This window comes from Brassica napus, chromosome C6, assembly GCF_020379485.1.
Source record: "Brassica napus cultivar Da-Ae chromosome C6, Da-Ae, whole genome shotgun sequence".
NCBI lineage: Eukaryota > Viridiplantae > Streptophyta > Magnoliopsida > Brassicales > Brassicaceae > Brassica > Brassica napus.
The window spans coordinates 46,304,380-46,328,964 of NC_063449.1; the positions used below are offsets into that span (position 1 = coordinate 46,304,380).

The following is a 24,585-nucleotide window of genomic DNA, read 5'->3' on the forward strand; positions in this document are numbered from 1 at the left end:
TGGAAAAATAAATTCAAATGAGATTATATTTTGAGGAATACACCGTTTATTTTTATTTTTTTTAAACTACACTTATTTATAAGTGAAATGACTAAAATAACCTAATTAATATTTATAATAATTTTAGTCTCAAATTGAAATTTATATTTAAAATTAAATATCTCGGCGTTTTAAATTTAGTACAAAACTCTGTCTCATCCCAATCAATAGAAGCCTAGGGTTTCCTTTTTCTGTCGCATCTATCTACTCCGATTGATTCACAGTGAATTTAATAATCTATCTTGTTACCCCGTTAAATTTCCATGGACGCTTTTTTTTAATCAAAATATCCATGGTCGCTATGTTTAGTATTCCCAAGATCGGATGGTTTGATTAGGTGTAGCCTTTTTCTTAGGTGTAAGCCATAAACTTATCTTCTTCTTCTTTTTTGAATGAGAACCTATATTTTTACTGACCTTTGCCACGCAGCTGGTAAAGTGAATCAATAATATGGAACCAGGGCATATTCTTACCCATATGTAGGAGACTCTAAAAGTGTATCCACATATTTTGGAGAGTCAAAACTGATACAAATATGATTAAGCAATATTCCTATTCCGGATATGAAAAAGATGAGTTAATGGCTTCTACATGTGGCAACCTGGACTTAACCATCTGTTTCACCTTCTATGTCATTAACATTTGAGTTAGATGATCTATTTTTCAACCCTCAATTTTTTCCGATTCTCAGTTTTTGATGACTCAATCGTAACCTTTTGTTTCACATGAATATTCTGTAGCGAAATTGTTGTGTGTCATAGTCCGAAGTCATTTTAGCTGACATGAATGGAGGTCACCGGTATATAAAAAAAAGGTCACCGGTATATCTACTTTTCGTGGATCTGTGCATCTGATAAATTAGAAGCTCCAAACAAACGAATACAATAAGTACATTGTTAAAGACTCCCCATAATTAAAAGTTATGTATGTATTTTGATTATTTATTAATTAGATGTTTTATATATTTAAGGATTAAATGTTTCATCTCTAATAAATTAATAAATTTATTTGTAATTTCAAATTATATTTTTATTTATTAAAACATGGGCAAAAAAGTCTTATTACATATGAATAAGTGTACTCTTCAAAAAAAAATTAAAGGCAATATATGTCTCAAATTTCAAATCCTAAATGGGGTATTTTGCAAATTATCCCTTGTATTAATAGGTTACAGGTTACATAAGTTAAAGATCAATAAGAAAGCATATACTCTTACGTTCCCTATAATATTCTTTGCGGTTACGGTTATAACTTTACGGGAAGCAATTTATTTGCAAATCAATCAAAAAGAAACATTTACTTAGATCTAATAACATGCGCAACGGAAATACTTAAGTGAGAGTCTTTAGAAAAAAAATAATTAAATAATCAGTGGATCCTACCAAAAATTAAGGATTCAACCTTTAAAATTTCTAAATAAGGACTCTTTCTTAATGAATCTTTACACTATTTGCGGGTCTCCACGACTACGTGGCGGCCCGTGAATGATCATTTTTTTTTTTTGAAAAAAATCTAATATATCCAGGATTAATCTGAAATGCCCTTATCGCTAAGAATTCCAATGAGTTTCACCGTTGCGCATGCTCTAAGGACATGATTATCAAAGGAGGGGGAGGGATTTTTAGTGGATTTTTAAGGGGGGAGCTCACAAAAAAAAACGGACTGCAGAAAAGCCAGAATAAGGATCGTTGTTGGCTGGTTTTTTATACTATTCACAGACCCCACTTGACACGTGGCGGCCCGCGATTAGTTGATTTTTTTTATTCAGACAAAAAATTTTTTTTAAAAAAATTAAAAACCCATTTGGATTTCAGCGTTAATCATGGTCTAAGAATGCAACAATGATTCTTAACAAAAAATCATTAGCATTAAGTTATTATAATAATCTATGGAGCCCTTAAAATTTAAGAATCTGTGTCAAATTAGTCTCTTGCAGTCCGTAGTTAAGGACCAATTTTCCGACAAATTCGTTGTTGTGCACGGGTCCCATCACCACGTGAAAACCCGCGATTGGCTCTTTTTTTTTTTTTTTAAATTTTTTTAAGCTGAAAAAAAAAAAATCTAAAAATCTTACATGGGTTATCGAGCCGAGAGTATCGGCATTGCTGATGCTCTAAGTCTTTTCTCCAAGCTCATCACGTAACTTTAAACCATCTTCTCATAAGGCGATTCAGCGGGTGATGGAATTTGTAACGAAGTGATGTTATCATGTTCTTCACTGTCTTGTTGATATGGGTAAACATCTGCAAGGATGGTTTATGATTGTCTGAGAAAGACAGTCTAATTGATCAGCTATTGGGGCCCTTTTCTGTTGCGTTTATTTTGCTTTGTCTGTTGTGAGTCACACAGCTAGTTATTGGCTTTATCTGTTAAGAAAAAGCCAAAAGATGAAAAAAGTTACTACAGTCACAGCATAATCTATATCTATACAATTGGTGAGAGAAAGTTGAGAAAAAAAGTAGATTACAGGTCTGGCGATCGGCCAGCGCGTGAGCGTGCATACCATCATCGGAGCCCTTTGTTTCTTCGTGTAAGCTATCGGTCTTGGATCTTTTCACTTTTTTCTCGGGTATCCGCCTTGTCTGAGCTCTGGTCAGCCTTCAACAGTGGAGTCTCTGTTTCCTGGAGGGAAGACGCGGTCGTCGGAGTTGAGGGTACGGTGAAGTAGATCGCAGTGGTTAGTCTCGTTTCCGGGAGGTGGAAGCTACGACAGCTCCGTCGCTGCCGATCTTAATCGCTGAGAGGCGGAAGTTCCTTCAATTTCGCCGTCGTCGGCTCAAGCTTCCGGGAGGTGAAGGCTCCTTCAGCCTTATGTCGCCGGCTTCAGGTTCTTGGTGTTTTATGCTAGTTAGAATGTGGGTTATGTGCTTGGTTCGGGAGAGGTTCTCGGCCATAGATCTCAAAGGGTTTGAAGCTTCACCGTCGGATGAGATCTCAATAGAGTGATGAAGCTCTCCGACAACGGTTCAGGAAGGTGAAGAAGAAAGTTGGTTTCGGCGGAGGCTCAAAGGTATTATGAGCTCCGGTGAAACGAGGGTTTCTGTGGTCTGGCACGGCGGCTTGGTGAGGCGGAGACGGTCGGGTCGAGGCGGAGTGACGCGTGGCGTACTGACGGCGAAGATCTCCACATGTGTCTTTCTCTAGCCTCCTCGACGCATGCGTAGCCGAGCCGGTCGGTTTGCTGAGTTTGAGTTTTGGGCCTTGAGCCCGTTTAGCTTAATTGGGTTTCGGCCTTTGTCGTTTGTACCCCGTTTGTGTTGTGAGTTTTTTTGTATGGTACATGATGTATTTGGGCTTCGGTCTTTGGATTTGGCCTGTTCTATTAATAAAACAAAACTTGATGGGAAAAAAAAAAGAAAAAAGTTATTACAATTATTATAGTAAACTCTTTATGTTTGTTAACTAAACATTTAGTGACTCATTAGAGAAGAAGCTCCATCGGTTAATTTTAACAGAGTATCTAAGTAAATAGAAATAATAAAATACAAAACAGTTGGAGAGAAAATATACGATAGTATCTCTACAGCGGACTGACCAAAACTTTCTTTTATGCTTTTGTCATACGTGTTTGTAAGTAAATGGTTTAATTTTACAATAAAAACTAAAATTTAACTAATTATTTAAAACTCATTAAAGCTTCAAAATCTTTACATATATTATACTAGGTGATTTTCCCGTGCTCATGCACGGATATAAATATTTCTAAAATAAATATACTATAATAATTGATTGCTATTCACTTTTAATTTTAAATTAATTTATAATTTGTATGCATGATTTATATTAATAATATTATATTATTTTAATTATACATATAATTTTATATATGTTATATTTAATCGGTCTTGTTTTTTTTTACAATTGATTTAGTTATCATTTGGGTAAATTGGATTGCATCTCCGAATTCAACTGTAATATTTTTTATTTTGTATATTAAAATTTTGATTAATTTCTTATTTGAATTTAGGTGTTTGTTGTCTTAGATATGTAAATATATTTTATGAATATTATGTAGAACTTAAGATATATTGTGCTTAGAATGAAATAAAAAAAATAAACTAAAGTGTCTGATTCCAAATTACATAAATTAATATAACGATAATATTCTCAAGTCTCATGCATATATATAAATTTTACAAAAGAACTAAATTGTAACAGTTGTTTAATATTTTATTTTCATTTTTAATATGTTTTGAGTTATCCTATAATTTATATTTATAAAATAAATTTATATTCTTATAAAATTATATATTCTTAAATCTATGATTTATCTATAAGTTTGATTAGTCAAGTTACTCATAGGATAACATATATTCTTTCAAATTAAAATTGAAGTATAACTATTTTTATTACAATTAACAATTTTATTTATCGTTTTAATGTGCATGTATTTTTATAATATTTATCAAATTATATGTTGATGTTTTAAAAAAAAAATATATTAGAAAATAAATTGAAGATCAGTAGGAAGTTAAATGAATTTTTGGAAGCTCATGAACACATTACAATAATTAAAATATTTGATAAATTCTGAATAATTTTATGCCTTTGATTTATTGAATGAAAACTGAAATTTATTTTAAATAATCTTAAAAATGAGAATTCAGATTTACTTTGGTATTTTGATTATGGTTCTATTAAGTTCGACAAACATAAACACATAAAATTTAAAAGAAAATTTAATATTAAGAAAACAAATAACTTTAATAATGATAAAATATAATATATCTATCTCATTAAACTATTTTGTAACTATTTGATCAAACAATTTTTATTTTAAAATTTTATTTTTAGTTTTCTAAATATCTCTAAAAATAAGGAGTAAATAAAATTGTGATTTTATTTGAAAATAATATTATATAAATAAAATAAAATTTATCGATATTTTTTTGTTTTAATTGAAAGATATTATAGTCAACTAAATATATGTAAAATAAATAAAGAATTACAATAATACTAATTATGTTACTTCATTTTTTAATGTAATGATCTAAGAAAATAGATAGAGATATGAAAATATTTCTATAACTTTGAATTTTTTTGTATTGTTTAAAATTATGTTTAAAAGAAATATTTATTTTTCTAATATCAAGATTATCTGTGTAAATTTATTTTAATGAAATCACATTATATACAAATTTATATTTTTTATCTAAGAAAATATAGATATAAATGATGTATTTTATTACCTCAAAAGTATATTTTATGTTATTTAAAACATTTTTTAAACGTAATATTACTATTTTGTGAACTCTTTTTTTTTACGGAATCACATTATATATACATACATTTTCGTTTTTCAATTTGTTTTTTTTTATAATTTATGAATGTTTTCCTTTCTTATTATATGTATATGTTTTTTGGAAATATTTAAAAATGAAACTAAATAAAAATAAATAATAGTACTTTTAATGTGATATTTTTAATTTATTAAAGATATTAGTATAATCAACTATCGTGAGAATTAACATGAGAGCGACACATAAGAAACTGACTTCTCAAATAATACTTTTTAATAAAAATTTATATTTTTATCTAAGAAAATATAGATATAAAAAAAATATTTTATTACTTCAAAAGTATATTTTATGTTATTTAAAATATTTTTAAATGTAATATTATTATTTTGTGAACTTTCTCTTTTTTTACGAAATCACATTATATATACATATATTTTTGTTTTTCAATTTTTTTTTATGAAAGTTTTTCTTTTTTATTATATGTATATGTTTTTGGAAATATTTAAAAAGGAAACTAAATGAAAAAATAAATAATAGTATTTTAAATGTAATATTTTAAATTTATTTAGGGTATCAGTGTAATCAACCATCATGAGAGTTAACGTGAGAGCGAAACATATGAAACTGACTTCTCAAATAAAATTATAGAGATATTTATACGTTATTATAATTGTTAGAACCACACCGCAGTTGTACCGCTTGTTCCACGCAGTTCAATTCCCTGTTATCATTCGAAGCTTAAAATATTAATATAAAACTTATGAAAACCCATTTTTAGATATTATACGAATAATGGTGCTCTTATGCTTCCAGAGGTGCAAACTATATAATATATTGATTAAATCACTCCAAGTTGACAAAAAAAAAATCACTCCAATGGTACACAAAAATCTCTTCTATATTTCACACTAAAATAGAATAATTCTATTATAGAGTTTGATTTGCTCAAATGGTTCACTCTATAGTCTATAATAAAGTTACTCTATAATAGAATGAAATATAGAGTAATATTATTTTTTTCACTCCAAATACAGAGTAAAAAAAATAACATTACTCTATATTTCACTTTATTAGAGTAATTTTATTATAAAACGAACTATTGGAGCATATTCAACTATATAATAGAATTATTTTACTTTAGTGTGAAATATATAGTAAATTTTGTGTGTCATTGGAGATGCCCTCGCAAAAATACGGTATTACAATATTTACTACTAAACAGTTGACAAGAATAATTTATATATTATAATAGTTGAGCTTTTGCTCACCCCTCAGCGTGCCACGTCATCATTTTGTGGACTCCACTTTTAAAAAGTGTGAAAAAGTGTCAAACTCATGGCTCGAACCCGGGTTATTGAAATATAAACACCAACATTTATACCACTAAGCTAAATGATACTTTGTACATTGATGGCCGAACCTAATATATATATATGAAGGTCGAAAGCCCTTGATTCTTCGGCTTCATCTGAGGGTCGGGACTACAAGTGTATTATGAATTTCATTTTTAAATGAAATTCATCACGTTGTATGAAAAAAGCTCAAGTTTGCAACAATTATAGTTTTCCCATATTGTAAATTGTTGTCGTTTAACATGAGTTTGAGTTCTTTTCATCATTGTCTTAAACAAGTCTGAGTTACAGAATTGCGTTTTGTGTCTGTTCATAATCTATTTTTTCACTGGTGAACTCTTCATGTCCCCATCTTAAATCGCTTGATCATAAATGTTCCTGATTTGTAGCTCCTCTGTAAACCCTATATATATGATTCTCATCTTTGATGAACCCAATCTGCATCTCCACAAAACTCATTGATTCCTCTTAGCTTTAACCATCTTCTAGAAAATGTTTCTCTCTGCCTATCCAGTTCCTTAAACTGGCTTCCCGGCGTTCGTCACTCAACCTTCGAGTCTCTCCGTCTTGGTCGTAGTAGTTAGAGCATAGCCTCTGGCTTCCTCTGCTTCTGGGATTCCCTGAACTTCAAGAAAGACAGGGAGTTTGTGGGAATCACAATTCTCTTCCTTGATGAAAAAGTAAGTTAATCTTCGATCTATCACACTTATTTAACATAATTGTTTCAATTGATTTCATGATTCTTTATTGAATAATATTATTTACAGATTTCGTGATTCATGGGTTTACTCCCGTCGGACGGGCTAATCATTACATGCAATCTTTGAAAGCAGATTCTATTGTGAAAGTTGATCATTTTGAGGTTGTTAGGTGCTCAAGCATGTACAAGATAACTGATCATCCATTCCTCATTCGTTTCATCTCACTAACCATTATTGATGAAGTCATCACGGGTGCTCCTGAGATCAATCTCCAGTCAAGATTATACTGTTCGACAATCTCTAAGTGATTGCGAACACAAACCTAGAACTCTCATGTATATTATCATATTGTATCTGAGTTTATATTATGTTTCGATATCATAACTGATATTTAAACTCGCAGATGTGGTTGGGCAAATCCGTTATGTCCAGGGCTCTAACCTCACCAAAAAAACAACCCGAGTCGTTATTTGTCTCCTCATTGATCTGTAAGAAATAATCAACACATAATTCCTTTTATATTACTATTTATATTGTGCTAACATCAATTATAAAAAATATTTTATACCCAAGATTTGTGGTTGTCTATTTATCTCCCTTAATTATCAATCTAATTATACACAAATCCTTATTTTACAACTTAAAAGAAACCACAATAACCCAAACAATCAAAACACCAATAACTAGAATTCCAAAAAAGACGAATCATTAATGATCACCTCTCTTTTTGTTTAATCTTACAAATAAACTTTAAAACAAATATATCAAACCAATCAACTCAACTAAAATTTAACGACACATACATGGCAAGCTAAACAAATACAAACTACACAGCCAGTTATTTAACAATTTGCAAACTTACTTTCGCAGATGCTTACGAAGAAGACGAAGACGATAACCAAGATCAATGAAATTACCTAAACAAAAAAGCAGAGTAAGTTACAAACTCTGATAAATACAATTAACAATGATTTTTGTTTACATATTACCCATCAAATAAAAAAGAAACAAACACAACCACACCAGGAGATACAAGAGACAATCCCAACCGACACAAATGCGACAACAACATCTCCACCTGCTCACTCCTCTTGTCTTTTGAAAATAACTTACATGCTCAATGTCAACAGACCAATGCTATTGTCTTCTTATGAAAAATACATATATTCGTTTAAAACTCATTAAGGCCCAAATATTAATTGTCACTCATTTTATAGTTATTTCTACAAGTCTTCATGTATTTGTTTTAAAGGTCCAGTAAAAGCAACAAGTTTAAAAAAAAAAAAACATATAACCAACATAATAAGAATAAAAAAATTATTACTTAATACACACAACTTACACAACTAAACCGAAGAAAAAATATCCAGAAACAAAATGTACTCTCAACAACCTTAATATAGTTTATGTAATCTCAACAATACAAGTAACAAATTAAAAAGACAAACAAACAATAAGTCTCAGTGACACATCAAGCAACACCACGAACTAATTCAATCACATTACTAACACAGTTTAGTTCTTCATGAGTGAAGAACATTGCATACACAGTTCATCATCACAACTATAATTCTATAACAATAAAAAAACTTGAAAAACAATGATCAACCCACAACGCAAAATTCACAGCTACAATAACTCTAAAAATATTGAGATGAAACAAAAACTCTGTTCAAAACTTCGCGCTTGCGCGGAGGCATTACCCGTAGTATTATTAAAAACAACAAAAGTTTGTGTTAAAAGAGTCACTGAATTTCAGGTAGCACGTGTCACGCAGAATCGCTACAATCATGCAAGGTTATATTATTACATAATTTCACTAGTAAAATTGGCAAGCTTATTATATTTGGAGTATAACTTTTTTTTAAGTAAGAAGTAATCCATCCATTTCATAATAAATGTCATTTTAACTTTTTTTTTTACTACATAAAAAGTGTCACTTTACAATTTTAATGTAAATTATACTTATTTTTAGCTGAAAATTAAATGCAAACTGCATTGATTTTATAAATAATTTTATTTATCTCAAATACTATTGGTCAGAGAAGTGTAATTAATAATAACTTACATATATTTCAACAATTTTTTTTAATCTGTGTGAAAAATACCCTTGTGACACTTATTCACAAAGGAATGCAGTATAACATAATTCGTTACAGTTTTTGGAACAAAAAGTTGAATTGTGTGAATAGGTTAATGATTTTCTGCTAATTAACTGAGTTAAACGCCTAAGTAGTGAAAATGATACTATTAGAAAATGGTGAAGTTTTTTATTTTGTCAAATGTGAAGTTTCCTTTTACTTGCACTTTTTTTTGCCGGAGATATATTAGTGGAGTAATTGATTAGGAAGATGGGGTAGTATGTACGAGTGTGAGCTACTATTTTGTAAGGTACAAAACACTATCATTAATAGTTTTCTGAGCTCACTGATTATAAATGAAACAAGTTATTGTAACCTGACATTTAATTAATGAGTTAAATAGTATAGTAAGCATGGACGGTAAAACAAGTGAGTTGTTATCGATTTGCATACAGATGTTCATTTAATTTTTTTTTTTTTGCTAGCAATGTTCATTTAATTTGATATCTAATAAATATGTATATGGATCTAGAGATGGGGTAGCTAAACAAATGAAAAGGGTCACCCCCAACGTGCCTGAGTTTCTTTGTCAGTATTTTTTCTTCTTCATTGTGTTAGCATAGAAGTCGGTGCTAAGGAAAGTCCCAAATCATATTTTAGCTTGAAAGTGAAAGTCGGTCCACCTCTATGTTCATTTTATGAAATAAAGGATCAATATATTACTGATCAAATCAAGTTTTCCAATTATTAAAGTATTCAGTCGTGCTTCTATAACTGTCTTCAGTCAGATGGCGTATTGTATACACACATACACCTATGTACAGTACATTCATATCTCTGATCTCATCGATCTTTAGATGGCTAAGGAATTTCAGATAGAATAATATCACACTTACCGATTATACATAAGTTTTGCATGAAATATTAGTCGCACATGACCCATTTGAAAAGTACATATTGACATTTATTGTGTTAAAATTGTTAATGTTTTTATCGAATTAAATTTGTTAAAGTTATAATATGGGTTTTAATTTTGACCTAGATGTTGTACTACACACAAACTTACAGAACAGCAAAGCGAATATAAAACCTAATTTCATGAGATGTGTAAAACCAAGAAAATACTTAGCGAATTGTTTTTCCATACATTTATGTTTACTACTGCAACCGTTTCGAGTACGAAACCAACTTAAAAGAGAATGAACATCGATATGACTTTGCCCGTATGAATTGCACTATAAAGTCCTAAAGTATCTAACACGTATTAATAGCAGTAATTAATAGATACACGCAAATAAATAAATTTATAAATATAAAATATAAAAATTGGACAGGGTGGCATAATAATTTATGGGGACAGCTCTCGTGGCTATGCATTTATGACCACTAACATGCAATGGCACGGATGCATGCATATTTTAGTCATATATACTTGTTAGATTCTTCTACAAAATTACTTATATACAATAAAATACATCTTAAAGTGTTCTATCATTGACAAAAAAAAATTGTTCTATCATTATTTAATACATTCTGTATACAGTCTATCATATTCAACTAGATCTGGTTTAGTTATTAGTATTTCTTTTCTGCGAACTTCGAATTTTCGCATTATAAAAGGGTTTTAATCACCTGCTGACAAAATAAGTATTTTAGGTCGACAGTTATTTTATGTATTTCAAAGATATTGTCAGTTTCTCGTATGGGAGTGATCGGAACATATTTATTGGTATCTTACCTCACGACCCCATGTCAACTCTTATGTAAGTAATTTGTCCCCACTTAATTAAGTTTTAGTTGTTTATTAGCTCAAATGCATTAACTGCCTCGTTTCCAAATTCTTTCTACTATGTAGTATGGTTTTATTATACTCTCTCCGTTTTTAATTGTAAATAGTTTTGCTTAAAAACACGAATATTTAGAAAATTGTTATTTAAAAAAATATATCATTTAACCAATTAATTCAACCAATTATTAAAAACCTAACATTATTTCATTGGTCACACAATATCCAATAAATGAAAAAATGCATTGAAATATGTAAACTATTTATATTGTGAAACAAACTCTTTTTGCTAAAACTACTTACATTTAGAAACGGAGAAAGTACATAGTTTATGCAGGAAACACTAATTAATAGCATATGCTAATCAATTTGATTTTGCAGGGAAATTGTATCACTGTTCTGTTAGTATTGGTTATCAGTACAGTAGATTCCATATCAACACTATAAATGTATAAATATATTCTAGTTTTCTTAAGCTTTGTGTGCTTGCTTTCATATTGTTTTAATCATCTTTTCATATGACAAAATGGTAGAAAACTTGTGTATTCATATACTTAACATTATATAGCACATAAAAGTGTACTTAGGTTTAATGATCTTCTTAGTTGCATGCATATATCTTAATGGTTGGTACATTTTTAATAGAATGGCTTGATATATTTATTGCATTTTTTTTTTTTTGCGTAGGTCTGATTTATGAATGAAATATACTATATGGTTGTAGTCTTATAGGGACACTATGAACGACTGTAATCACACACACTGCACAAAAAAAAATGCCATAAATATGAAAACAGAGGACATAGCAGATCCAATTGAATAATGTTTTAATAAAATCTTTGATGAATAAATTAAAATAGATGTATTTTAATAATAATTAAAATATTGAGGTCTTAACAATTAAAGAGTGTAGAGTAAAACTCACTTCATTTGCGTCAGAACTCCCGGCGAAAAAAAAACAAAATGTCGGTTTCACTTCATAACTTTCTCACTCAATTTCCCGGAAAGTTACAAAGGCATTCCTTTTTTAGGTTCTGAAGTCAAGTCACAGAAATACAAGAGTAGAAGCACAAAAAGGGCTGGAGCTTTAGCTATTTTTGTATTCTTGAAGCATGATCTTGACTTTCTGATAAAGATAATTCTAATACAGAGAGCTCTCAAAAAGTGTGAGAAAATGTTGGCTCTAATGAATTGTGCTTCTTCATCTTTTTCATCCTCTTCATCTTCTTCTTCCTCTTCCTCTTCCTCTCCCACTTCTTCTTCTTCATGTTCTCCAAGGTAAAAATGATTTCAATTGCGCAAGAGATTGTAACTTTGTATATGTTAAAGTTACATGAAAGTTCCATATATGTTCTTTGGTTGTAGGAACAGAGAGAACATGGTTGTGCAGAGTGGTGTTGATGTGTCATCTCTAAGTTTCTCTTCAGACACAAAACTAGTACTGTTCCAAAATCATCTCAATTTTTATATTCCTTTTTTGTTTTTTTTTTCCTAAAAAAGCAATTTTGAAAAAAAAGCAATTTTCTTCAGGGTTTATATGGTTTGATGTGATTCTAATGAATGTGTTTTTATTTTCTATTTAATTGCAGATTGATAAGAATATAATTACTCACAAAAGCTCCAATCTCTGTCTCATCCCAAAGGTTTTGTTTATAATTCAGTTTTAATATATGCTTTCATGTTTTGCTTTGTCTATTGATAATCTTTAATATCTTTTTTTTTTCTTAAACAGTCTTCAGAAGAATTGAAGAAGGAGATTGCTTCAATCGAGTTAGAGATTCTACACATGGAACGTTATCTATTGTCACTCTACAGAAAGTCTTTCGAACAACAAGTTTCGTCCTTTTCTAATCTCTCTGCAAAAACGTTACAACGTTCAGTGACTACTTCACCATCATCATTAACTCTCTCAAATAGCTACCAAGCTTACGAAAAACCCATCTCTTACCCTCGGAGTTTCAATACTAGCTTGAAAGCCTTATCTTTAAGGGTAACCTTAAACCTTGAGTATTTGTAACAAATCAATATTTTTTTTGGGAACAATTGTAACAAATCAATAGTGTGCAAAACTTACTTGTTTATGTGTGTGTGTTTTTCAGGAAGGGACTAGAGAAGTATCTTGTAAGCAGAGTCTTGGAGAGCTTCTTGGATCATCTCATATAGTTGATGATCACAACAACTTAATAAACCCGAATAAACTCTCTGAAGATATCATGAGATGTATATCTTCTGTGTACTGTACACTTTCAAGAAGCTCATCAACAAGAAGAGACTCCTCAGCTTGTTTCTCTGCTTCTCCTTCATCATTGTCGAATTCATCAACCATTTTCTCTTCAAAATCCGAGAAATGGAGTCTGCATTGCGCTAGTGAGGATCATTTGATGAATCATAGTCAAGATCAAGGCAATGTTTTGCCTTGTGGTGCTCTTGTAGTAGATGCTCTTGTAGTAGATGCTCTTAAAGTACACTTGGATGATAGTAGTTTCAGTTATGCTGCTCTTATGCTCCAAAAATTCAGGTAACAATTTTTGGATTATATTAAATTTTTGGTTACAAAACCTTTATTATTTAACATTACTGGTGTGCAGATCACTTGTTCAGAATCTTGAGAAAGTTGATCCGAGTAGAATGAAACGTGAAGAGAAGCTTGCGTTTTGGATCAACATTCACAATGCTCTTGTGATGCATGTAAGTAAATTTTTTTTTTTTTTTTTCAAATTACATTCACAATTCTCTTGTGATGCATGCAAGTACACCTTTATTTGTTTCTTTCTATTTCCTTGTAAATGATCTTTTTTTCATGCTATAATTTTCTTCTTTGCAGGCTTATTTAGCTTATGGAATTCACAACCGTGCTAGAAACACCTCTGTTTTGAAGGTTTTAATCTTTAATTATATATATGATTAACATTTGTTATGTTATTTTTCTAAGAAAATTCTCTTTAAAAAAAAAACAGGCAGCTTATGAAATTGGAGGCTACCGCATAAACCCTTTCATCATACAAAGCTCAATCTTAGGAATCAGACCTCATTACTCATCACCATCACCTGTATATACCATTTCATTTTTTACTTTCACTTTTACCTTTTCACCACATCATAGTAATTAAACTACTAACTCTACATTTTGCAGTTACTCCAAACACTGTTTTCACCTTCAAGAAAGTCCAAAACATGCAGTGTGCGACACGTTTACGCGTTGGAGTACCCCGAGGCTTTAGCTCATTTCGCTATATCCTCAGGAGCATTCACAGATCCCACGGTAAAAAACTACAAACCTATTCAACTCTAAATGTTTACAGTTTACTCTAACAGTAAATAATATATATTTTTAGGTTCGAGTTTACACTGCGGATAGAATCTTCAGGGACCTTAGACAAGCGAAGAAAGAGTTTATCAGAAGCAATGTTCGTGTTCACAAAGGGACAAAGATATTGTTGCCAAAGATCTTTCAGCATTATGTTAAAGACATGTCAATGGATGTGTCTAAGCTCATGGAAGCAACAGCTCAGTGTTTACCTGAGGATGCGAGGAGGATCGCTGAGAAATGTTTGAAGGAGAAGAAGAGTAAGAGTTTTGAATGGTTACCGGAAAACTTGAGTTTCCGGTATGTCATTGCCGGAGAATTGGTCGGAGGAAGAAACAAGACCTCATGATGGATGGTCTTATTACTTTTTTTATTCATAGAAGTTTTGTGTGTGTGTGTGTTTGGCCTCAAGATGTGATTAAATAATTTAAATTACCTATAGTGTTTGATTTCATATTTTTTGTATTTCAGACTGGTGTAAAGCAAAGAGTTTTTCAAGTGAGAAATTGTAGAATAGAGTTGGTTTGCATGACCCTATAGTACCAATAAATCTAAAATTAAGAGAGTGTAATTTATTTTAATCAATTTTATAAATTCCTATAAGATTTCTAAAACAAGAAAATTTACTAAATTTCAAATTTAATACACAGATTTTAATAAATATTTATGTCATTATTAAATTTATACTTTCATATTTTTAATCAAGATTTTTTTTTTAAAATACACTGAAATTCATTATAAAATAAAATGATATTTTATATAACTTTTGAACCGGGTCTTGCAAAATCGGGCGTAATTACTTGGGCCTGTAGCCATATGGGTAATGGGCCTAATAAATCATTCCATATTTAGGGCTTAATGTAAACGAAACACAATACACGACCTTATTTCAAGTTTAGTAATAATATAAGGGTCTCTGGTTAAAACAAGTTGCTTGCTTGGTCTGTGTCTAAAACTCCGACGATTATTTTCCGGCGAGAGTAAAAAAAAAAAAAAAGTTAGGTTTTTTAATGGTTGAGTAGAGACAGAGCAAACAAACAAGGAAGAAACTTTCGATTACTTCACTCTAAATCAGTGATCAAGACGACGGCGAAGATGGAATTGGAGCAGCTGGAGAAGTCCGTGGAAGCCAACCCAGACGACCCTTCTCTGCAATTCGAACTTGTAACTTTGTTTCCCGTTCGATTATTTGATATGGGTTTGGTTGAGAATCTCCTCATGAACAAGAAAGTTTGGAACTTGATTTGAATTGAAAACAGGGTTTGTATCTGTGGGAACGCGGCGGAGACTCGGAGAGAGCGGCGGAGCATTTCGTTCTGTCGGCGAAGCTAAACCCTGACAATGCATCTGCGTTCAAGTACTTAGGGCATTACTACTCGCGCGTGACGCTTGATCGCAATCGAGCTGCCAAGTGTTACCAGAGAGCGGTGCTGCTGAACGTTAATGACTCTGAGTCTGGAGAGGCTCTTTGTGATTTGTTGGATGGGCAAGGGAAAGAGATCTTGGAAGTTGCGGTTTGCCGTGACGCTTCTGAGAAGTCTCCCAAGGCTTTCTGGGCGTTTTGCAGATTGGGTTACATTCAGGTTGTTTGATTGTGAAAGTTTTGAGCTTTTGATTTCTTGAATTGCTTATTTATGGGTTTGGATTGTGTTGTGTTGGCAGCTTCATCAGAAGAAGTGGTCTGAAGCTGTTCAGAGCCTTCAACATGCTATTAGAGGCTATCCTACAGTGTCTGACCTATGGGAAGTAATAGTCCTTTGCTCTATCTCCTGAGTTTAGTTACTTAAAATTTGTTTTTGACAAGAATCATTTTTTTTTTTTGCGTCTGTTGTTTGCAGGCTCTTGGCCTTGCTTACCAGCGACTTGGAATGTTTACTGCTGCTATCAAGGTAAGAACAAGCTGCTTCCATTTTTGGACTTTTGTGGTTGGTTCTGTTGTGACTTCAGTTCTCAATGTTTACAACAGGCGTATGGGCGTGCCATTGAATTAGATGAGACCAAGATTTTTGCATTAGTGGAGAGCGCAAACATCTTTTTGATGCTTGGTTCATATAGAAAGGTAGCTACATCTGTTCATACTGACTTTTATAGAGAGTTTGTTTTGTGGAAGTCTCATAGAAGTATTTGTATAGGGTGTGGAGCTCTTTGAGCAAGCGCTGAAGATTTCACCTCAGAATATTTCTGTGCTCTATGGTCTTGCTTCTGGATTGCTTAGTTGGTCAAAGGAATGCATAGATCTGGGCGCATTTGGATGGGCTGCTTCGTTATTGGAGGTTAATAATACTACTGACCTCTTCTGATTATGTCATTCTCTCTGCTCTAACAATTAATGTAAATCCACTGTAGGATGCTCGTAAAGCTGCAAAGGAAAGCACTGCACTGGCCAGCAACATGTCTTCTATATGGAAACTGCATGGAGATATCCAGGTACTGAAGGCTGTCTTGTATTTTACGCATCAGCTTGTTAGTTATCTGGGTTTTGAATGTTTGTTTTTGGTTCATGAGCAGCTTACGTTTGCAAGATGCTTTCCATGGTCTGGAGGAACTGAAAACTCAGAAAAGACATTTAATGATTCAATACTTTCTTGGAGAAGCGTTTGTTACTCAGCTGCACTCTCAGCCAAATCTTCTTACCAGCGAGCTCTACACTTAGCCCCTTGGCAAGCCAATCTTTATACTGACATAGCCATAGCCTGTGATCTCGTTTCAAGCTTAACCGATGTTTCTGAAACTTCAAGTTCTTGGTAAGATTGTTCTAAAACGTTAGTCTTAGTTTTTTATGTGGGTAATGACAGTCTACAATTCTATCAGGAAGCTACCTGAAAAGATGGCTCTGGGAGCGTTATTACTTGAATGCGACAACTCGGAGTTTTGGGTTGCTTTGGGTTGTATGTCTGATAACAGTGCTTTGAAACTACATGCTTTGATCAGGGCGTTGCATTTGGATGTATCTTTAGCCGTTGCTTGGGCTTTTATGGGCCAGGTATTGTTCCTTAAACATCTTTGTCTTTCTTGTTTCATCTATGTTCATGATTTACATAATCTTAGTTGCATTAAACAGATCTTCAGGGAATCAGATGAAATGAAACTGGCAAAGCAGGCTTTTGACTGTGCTAGAAGCATAGATCCTACACTTGCTCTACCTTGGGCCGGCTCAGCTGATACTTATGCTAGGTAGATGATTTTTATGTGACAAATAATTCTTTTTAGCTAAAATTTTACCTCCGTAGACTAATTAAACACCTCAGGGAGTCCACATCAGATGAGGCTTTTGAGAGTTGTTTACGAGCTGCGCAGATATCACCTGTAAGTAGTGCTGCTTTAACTGTCTTTTTAAAGTTCTTGTTAGTGTGATGGCTTTAACAAAGGTGTGAGATCTTCTGTCCAGCTTGCGGAGTACCAGGTTGGTTTGGCATGGCTTGCTTTGCTACAAGGAAGTATCTCATCTCCGCAGGTATGAACACACTACTTTTTTCATCGGAGTGAGCCTTTATGTAACACACCGTCTTGAAACTCTGTTGCAGATTTTCGCTTGCATTGACCAGGCGGTGCAGCGCACCCCTGACTACCCTGAATCCCATAACCTCCACGGGCTAGTCTGCGAGGCAAGACATAACTATCACACTGCCATTGCTTCATACAGGCTAGCACTGGCTGCAATGAGTGTTTGCCCAGACAGTTCAGTGAAATCTCAGGCTGTAAAAATATCTATCAACTTGGTCAGGTCACTCAGCAAGGTGAGATCCAACCTACAATTCAACAATCAATAGAAATGCTACTTAGTACTCATTCAAAGCATGTGTGTGTTTTGCAGGCAGGACGTTTCAAAGAATCTGCCAAGGAATGCGCAAATCTGAAGTCAAAATGTTTGCTTGATGCTGGAGCCTTGCAAATCTACGCCTTCTCTCTGTGGAAGATCGGTGAGAACGATTCGGCTCTCTCAGTGGTTCGGGAGCTCGCTGGTAGGATCTCCACAATGGAGAAAACCTCAATAGCTTTCCCAATCAGCTTCATCTGCAGTCTGCTTTACTGCATATCTGGACTTGATTCTGCTATCACCAGCATCCAGAAAATGCCCAAAGAGTTCTTCCAGAGTTCGAAAATCAGCTTTATAGTATCCGCCATCCATGCTCTTGACCAGAGTGATAGGCTTCAGACGATTGTTGCGAGCACTCGTAGCTACATAACATCACAAGAAGAGATAGCTGCGATGCACTATTTGATAGCACTCAGCAAACTGGTGAGGCCTTTTTGATCTTGGTTCGTTTTGGAATGCTTTTATATTGATGCCAACTCTGAATATTGCAGCTGAAAACTGGAGAAGGAGAGTTCCTTGGATTTGAGAAGGGGATTGCACACCTCAGGAAAGCTCTGCATATGTATCCTCATAGTAATTTGTTAAGGTGAGTGTTTAATCAGTACCAGAGTTTAAATAAACGCTAGGTTTTAATCAGGCCTAGGCATTCGGTTTTCGGTTCGGGTATATTGGTTCTCGGTTCCAAAGATATAGGAACAGTTCGGTTATTTAAAAAATTTGGTTCGTTTTCAGCTCGGTTCAGGTAGTGAAGTTGGGAACCTTCTAAAATCTTATAACCAGGTCCAATTCGGTTCGGTTTTTTGGGTAATTTTGGATAATATGGGTAAAAACGTTGGATAGTTCAAGTCTTTCAGATTAAATATTGGGTAATTCGTAAAAATATAGGGTAATTTGGATAATTTTGGGTAAAAAATATTTGGTTAATTTGGTTTATATATATAGTATTTTTAGGATATTTGGTTATTTAGAAACTAAATATAATCGATATTTTTAAGTATATAATTTTTATTTTAAAGTTTCGGTTCAGTTTCATTTTTTGGGTTCTAGAGATATAGGATCCATCCTGGTATTTATGAAATTGGGTTTGGTTTCGGTTCGGATAAATGCTCCAATATCTAGTTTTAATTGTGTAATGATATGTTGGAATTAGGAACCTGCTTGGATATATTTTGTTAGCTGGTGAAGGAACCAAAGAGGTCTGTGCTGCTAGTAGATGCTCTATCATAAACGTCTCCGAGTGTGGAAACAAGGAAGGTCTGAAGTCTGCGTTGGAAGTCCTTGGTGGAGGATCGGTTGCTTGCAATGTAATCGGCAACACTGCTCCAAGGTTCTCTTTCCCAACATGCCATTGTCAGAGTCTGAATGCTCCTGTTGTCGTTGCGGAACTGCAAAGGTATTTTGAGAATCTTTCTAACAATCATTTTAGCGTTTTTCAAGAGTTTGTGAACTGATCCAATCTCATTGCAGATTCTTGCATCAAGAGCCTTGGAACAGCGATGTGAGATACTTGCTGATTCTGAATCTCATGCAGAAGGCTCGTGAGCAGAGGTTCCCTAGACAGCTTTGCAGTGCTATTGAGCGTTTAATCTCCGTGGCGCTCTCTGATGAGGCGTCTGGATATCAAAAGCTCCAGCTTCTGCTTTGTGCTTCCGAGATGAGTTTGCAGAAGGGAGATACAGCAGAGTCTATTGACCATGCTCGAAAGGCTTCTTCCCTTTCCCTTCCAGGTAGCTACCTGTTTCTATCACATTTGCAGCTTTGCCGTGTCTATGCATCAAAGGGAAGCACCAGAGACATGCAAGAGGAGTACAAAGCGTGTTTGGAGCTCAAGACAGACTCAAACATTGGTTGGATCTGCCTGAAGCTCATGGAATCTCAGTTTGATCTGGAGGCTGACGCTAACCTCTTGGAGATGATGAGCCCACCAAGCCAGAATCATTCATGGAAAGAGTGGATGGCTGTTTACAGTCTAGCTCTTGGCTTAGTTTCTTCCGGGAAAAAAGATTTCTCCTCAGCGGAGGAGTTTCTTGCACAAGCTTGCTCGTTGGGTGATTCAGAGAGTTGTCTACTTCTCTGCCATGGTGCCGTCTGCATGGAGCTGGCTAGACAGTCTAACGACTCGCATTTCCTTTCGCTAGCTGTAACGAGTCTAAGCAAAGTTCAAGCGAGGTCGTTTACTCCTTTGCCTATTGTCTATGCTTTATTGGCTCAAGCACATGGGAGTCTTGGCTCTAAAGAGAAGTGGAAGAAGAATCTCCGTCTTGAATGGTTCTGCTGGCCACCAGGTACTACTGAATGAGAGACTGTTTTCTTCATTCTGACTTTCGACACAACTGAACATGTTTTTATTTTATTTTTTGGGACAGAGATGAGACCTGCAGAGGTTTACTTTCAGATGCATATACTTGCAAGAGAATCAGAAGAAAGACCTGAAACAACTTCAGGGATTGAAAACTGTCAAACCTCTGAGAAATGGGTGCTTAGGGCGATTCACACTAACCCTTCTTGTATGAGATACTGGAACGTCTTGGATAAGCTTGTTCAGTATCCCATTAGCTAAGAACCAGAACAGAGAAGAGCGGAACAGCTCTGTTCTGTTTTTTTTTTCTTGTTACAGATGCTTTTGACATTTAGTGTTTTGTGAATGAGAAAACACACTGAATAGGATTCATGCAGTTTCTTCTTCTTTATAACATGAGCAGTGTTCTAAAAATCGGTTTAGTCAACAAATTGTATCTAAACAAAATGATATTTTTCAAAACAATTTTTTTTAACAAAATTTGATCTTTGTGCTTTAAAAAATTAAAAAATCGGTTTAGGTGTGCGCCTAATCAATAATTCCATGCGTCAGTTGGCGATTTTTTGAACAGAGAATGGAGTTTATTACTTGGAAAGCCATACATATATTTACAGCCAACTGCTTTCAGCAATCAATCAAAGAAACAAACAAAGCCACAAACAACATTGGATGGGCTGATGATGCCTTAACGCATCACCATAAGAGCAAACTCATCAAAGCTCAAAACTCCATCAGCATTAAGATCAAAAGCTTTGATCATGACTACACAATCATCAGTAGTTCTAGACTCACCAAGCTTCATCAGCATCATCTTCAAGCTTCTTGGAGTAATGCAATCTTCTCCCTCAGCAATGTACATTCTGAACGCTTCCATTATCTTGCTCTTCTTCTCTTCCTCTGTAAACTCATCACCCCCTTTGAGTAACTGAGCAAACTCCTCAAAATCAAGCATCCCATCTCCGTCTATATCAGACAGTTTAACCGCGGTTTCGGCTTCTTCATCAGAGAGCTGCTCTCCCAGTGTCTTGAAACTCTTCTTAAGCTCCTCCGCTGAGATTCTACCGTCTCGGTTTGCATCCATGTATGCAAAAACAGCCGCCAAGTCTTTGTTCTTGTTTTCACCGTTGATGTCTGAGGAGAGTCTCTCGCAGAGTTTCATGAAAGATGAAGATAACTGACGTTGAGTGTTCTTCATGATGACAAGTTCTCTTCTTCTTTTGTTATCTATTTAACAGTTTGATGAGAAGATGGTCTAAATGGTATCTCTATTTATATACAATGTTTAAGTTTTGAGAAAATAATGAGACTAATAAAAAAATAGAAAGTTAAACGTATCAAACGTGGAAGATTCTTGGATCTAGAAGAAAACAAATAATATATTAGTCTTTAGATCTAGAAGAAAACGTATTAGTAGTCTTTAGATCTGTAGCAAAGATTAGTATATTAGTTACAGGTCTCATCCCCATGTTTAAAACACGTTTTCTCTTGTTCTTTTTGCTTAGTTTAGGAACTAGGATTTAAGAAAGGGTAATTATCACATGTTTTTAATCAGTGAATATGCATGTGATTGTTTCTCACTAATCAATCAATGAGGACTATGAAGCTGCCTAATGTTTTAACTTGTCTGGTTTCTCATTTCTCAGTGTAGTGTTGGTTTTTGATTGATATCTCTATGGCATTTCTCTTTAAAACACACAGTTGGAGATTATAATGAATTAGTCGAATGCATCTTTGTGAAATCAACTTCTTTGGAATTTTTATACCCAAGAACGAAGTTTGTTGGATCTAGAATAATGTGTTATAGAAAAACAAATAGGAATTTTAGAATAATGGTACCTCAGCTATTCCCTTCATCTATTAATCACTGCTTTTCTTTATCAATTTACTGAGAGCCCAAAGCTATTTCCAACCTCATTGATTCAAAATGACATGCATATGAATTATACATAATTAGATGAGACCTAAAATAGCATATAGTTAATGTAAATTCATCTTTTCATTGTCAATCAGTTTTGAGTAGAAAATTCATACAAATGTGATATAACTTCCATATGAATACATGGCTGGTATCAAAATTGTCAATCTAATAGTAAAATTCAGTTTGAAATAAACCGATAAAATCCATCATCTCGAAAAATGTGTAATATAATTCGATTTGAAAACAACATTTTTATATAACAAAAAGTATTAGAATATACTCTACATAAAACATAGAGTAGTTTAATTCAGTTTGAAATAAAACGGATCCGGAAAATGTGTTAATTTTCTTTTACAATAAGTCTTACTAGCCAAGGGAAAGAGATTTATTAGTAGCAAGGATATCTTATTAGAAGATTCATCAGTTTGTAGCCGTTATGTAAAGACCTGACTTAAGCTCTATTTGAAACAAGTTGTCGTAGTATTGACTGCACATGCTCAACTTTTGTCTTGAAATGTGTGCTTCAGGGAATAATAGCTTGACATCAACATACTTTCAGTATATGATATCGCAGAAACTCAATATGACACAACTAAATAAACTCTAGAGACTGAACCTTCCTATAAAAATCGCTGTACATTATATGATCACATATATAAGTATATTAAAGATTTATATATGGATTTTAATCAAGTAAAAATCTTATTTATTGCGTGACAACTGACAAGCCGTATATATATACACATCAATGAAAAAGGAGAAGCTACAAGTGACTATAATAAACTCTTTAACGCATCATAAGAGCAAACTCATCAAAGCTCAAAACTCCATCAGCATTGAGATCAAAAGCACGAATCATAACTCTACAATCATCAGTGGTTCTCGACTCACCTAGCTTCTTTAACATCATCTTCAAACTTCTCGGAGTAATACACTCTTCACCTTCTGCTATATACATTCTAAAAGCTTCCTTGAGCTCAGTCTTCTTCTCTTCCTGATCATCATCTCCTTTGATCAACTGAGCAAACTCTTGAAAATCCAACATCCCGTCTCCGTCTGTATCAGACAATCTAACCGCAGCTTCGGCTTCTTCGTCGGATAGTTGCTCTCCTAGTGTCATGAAACTCTTCTGAAGCTCATGTGGAGATATTCTCCCGTCTCTGTTTGCGTCCATGTAAGCAAACACAGCCTCTAAGTCTTTGTTCTTGTCCTGATCCTCATTGATGTTATGTTGTGTACTTTCTGCTGGTGAATCTTTTCGCTTAGGTGACAGTTTCCGACAGAACTTCACGAAAGATGAAGATGATTGAGGTTGAGTACTCTTCATCATGATATAATCAAAAGAAAATATATTTGTTTGTTTTGTTTGAATCGGAGAGACTGAATGAAACAACTGTGGGCGGAAGGGTTTCTATTTATAGATAGGCGTGTGACGTGTGCCAAGTGTGTCAAGTTGTATAAAGACGTGGGAAGATTTATTTTTTTTTAGGTGTGTTGGCGTTATTCATGGGTATTATTTGGTCTAAAGTTTCTGTTTATAAAACACGGTTGCTTTTTTTTTCTTCCATTTTAATTGGATAATAAATGATAAATTTTGAGGACCAGCAGCCACTTGTTTCGACACTTGCATCAACACGAAATTTATCGGTGGGCGCTTGGAAGTTTCACTTCTCTGTTCTTTCTTATCATCTCTCTTTTGTTTTTATCTTTTAAGATTTTTTTCGATGGAAATATCAAGGACATCATATAAGCATACATCTATATAGTATTAATATATTACTATGTAAACTATTTGAGCAATGTAACAATATATATATCATCAAAATTAACACACGCTTCATTAATATTATAATTATATTCTTCTGTTAAACGTTGAAATCTAATAACTAAATATTTTTTAAAAAAAATCCAATCTAAACAGAAAATCAATTCTATTAAACTGGATCAGATGGATATTGAATGACTAAATATGAAATGAATTAATTTTTTAAAATATTGGATTGTTAGATTCCAATATTTATAAAAAATAAAAATATAACAGTAAT

General features: G+C 33.4%; 4 protein-coding genes across 4 annotated transcripts; 2 read left to right on the forward strand and 2 right to left on the reverse strand.

The window, feature by feature from the left end:
• The first annotated feature begins 12,117 nt into the window (after positions 1-12,117).
• Positions 12,118-15,038, forward strand: LOC106427277. Its single transcript, XM_013868012.3, has 10 exons — positions 12,118-12,477; positions 12,565-12,637; positions 12,789-12,842; positions 12,932-13,189; positions 13,299-13,717; positions 13,788-13,887; positions 14,024-14,077; positions 14,157-14,249; positions 14,333-14,461; positions 14,535-15,038. Exons 1-10 carry the CDS (start codon positions 12,374-12,376, stop codon positions 14,853-14,855), a joined length of 1,605 nt encoding a protein of 534 aa, XP_013723466.1. The 5' UTR covers positions 12,118-12,373; the 3' UTR covers positions 14,856-15,038.
• Positions 15,039-15,432: 394 nt separating this feature from the next.
• On the forward strand, positions 15,433-20,998 carry LOC106427344 (tetratricopeptide repeat protein SKI3). The gene is made up of 18 exons (XM_022710051.2): positions 15,433-15,670; positions 15,766-16,089; positions 16,169-16,252; positions 16,345-16,395; positions 16,473-16,565; positions 16,639-16,779; positions 16,853-16,933; positions 17,015-17,250; positions 17,318-17,489; positions 17,568-17,680; positions 17,755-17,812; positions 17,895-17,960; positions 18,031-18,243; positions 18,321-18,746; positions 18,815-18,909; positions 19,474-19,716; positions 19,791-20,608; positions 20,690-20,998. The coding sequence occupies exons 1-18, from the start codon at positions 15,602-15,604 to the stop codon at positions 20,881-20,883; spliced, it is 3,477 nt and encodes a 1,158-aa protein (XP_022565772.1). The 5' UTR covers positions 15,433-15,601; the 3' UTR covers positions 20,884-20,998.
• Positions 20,999-21,194: 196 nt separating this feature from the next.
• Positions 21,195-22,503, reverse strand: LOC106427319 (calcium-binding protein CML39). Its single transcript, XM_013868049.3, has one exon. It carries the CDS (start codon positions 21,815-21,817, stop codon positions 21,308-21,310), a length of 510 nt encoding a protein of 169 aa, XP_013723503.1. The 5' UTR covers positions 21,818-22,503; the 3' UTR covers positions 21,195-21,307.
• Positions 22,504-23,219: 716 nt separating this feature from the next.
• On the reverse strand, positions 23,220-23,936 carry LOC106427309 (calcium-binding protein CML38). The gene has a single exon (XM_013868040.3). It carries the CDS (start codon positions 23,868-23,870, stop codon positions 23,328-23,330), a length of 543 nt encoding a protein of 180 aa, XP_013723494.1. The 5' UTR covers positions 23,871-23,936; the 3' UTR covers positions 23,220-23,327.
• Positions 23,937-24,585: the final 649 nt, after the last annotated feature.

Excerpts from the sequence above, each read along its gene's own strand:
- LOC106427277 (XM_013868012.3), top strand. The coding sequence starts at position 12,374 with ATGTTGGCTCTAATGAATTGTGCTTCTTCATCTTTTTCATCCTCTTCA. Across the intron at positions 13,190-13,298 it reads TGAAAGCCTTATCTTTAAGG|GAAGGGACTAGAGAAGTATC; the intron begins GTAACCTTAAAC and ends TGTGTTTTTCAG. Across the intron at positions 14,462-14,534 it reads GAGCATTCACAGATCCCACG|GTTCGAGTTTACACTGCGGA; the intron begins GTAAAAAACTAC and ends ATATATTTTTAG.
- LOC106427344 (XM_022710051.2), top strand. The coding sequence starts at position 15,602 with ATGGAATTGGAGCAGCTGGAGAAGTCCGTGGAAGCCAACCCAGACGAC. Across the intron at positions 16,090-16,168 it reads GCAGATTGGGTTACATTCAG|CTTCATCAGAAGAAGTGGTC; the intron begins GTTGTTTGATTG and ends TTGTGTTGGCAG. Across the intron at positions 17,813-17,894 it reads GAGCTGCGCAGATATCACCT|CTTGCGGAGTACCAGGTTGG; the intron begins GTAAGTAGTGCT and ends TCTTCTGTCCAG.
- LOC106427319 (XM_013868049.3), bottom strand. The coding sequence starts at position 21,817 with ATGAAGAACACTCAACGTCAGTTATCTTCATCTTTCATGAAACTCTGC.
- LOC106427309 (XM_013868040.3), bottom strand. The coding sequence starts at position 23,870 with ATGATGAAGAGTACTCAACCTCAATCATCTTCATCTTTCGTGAAGTTC.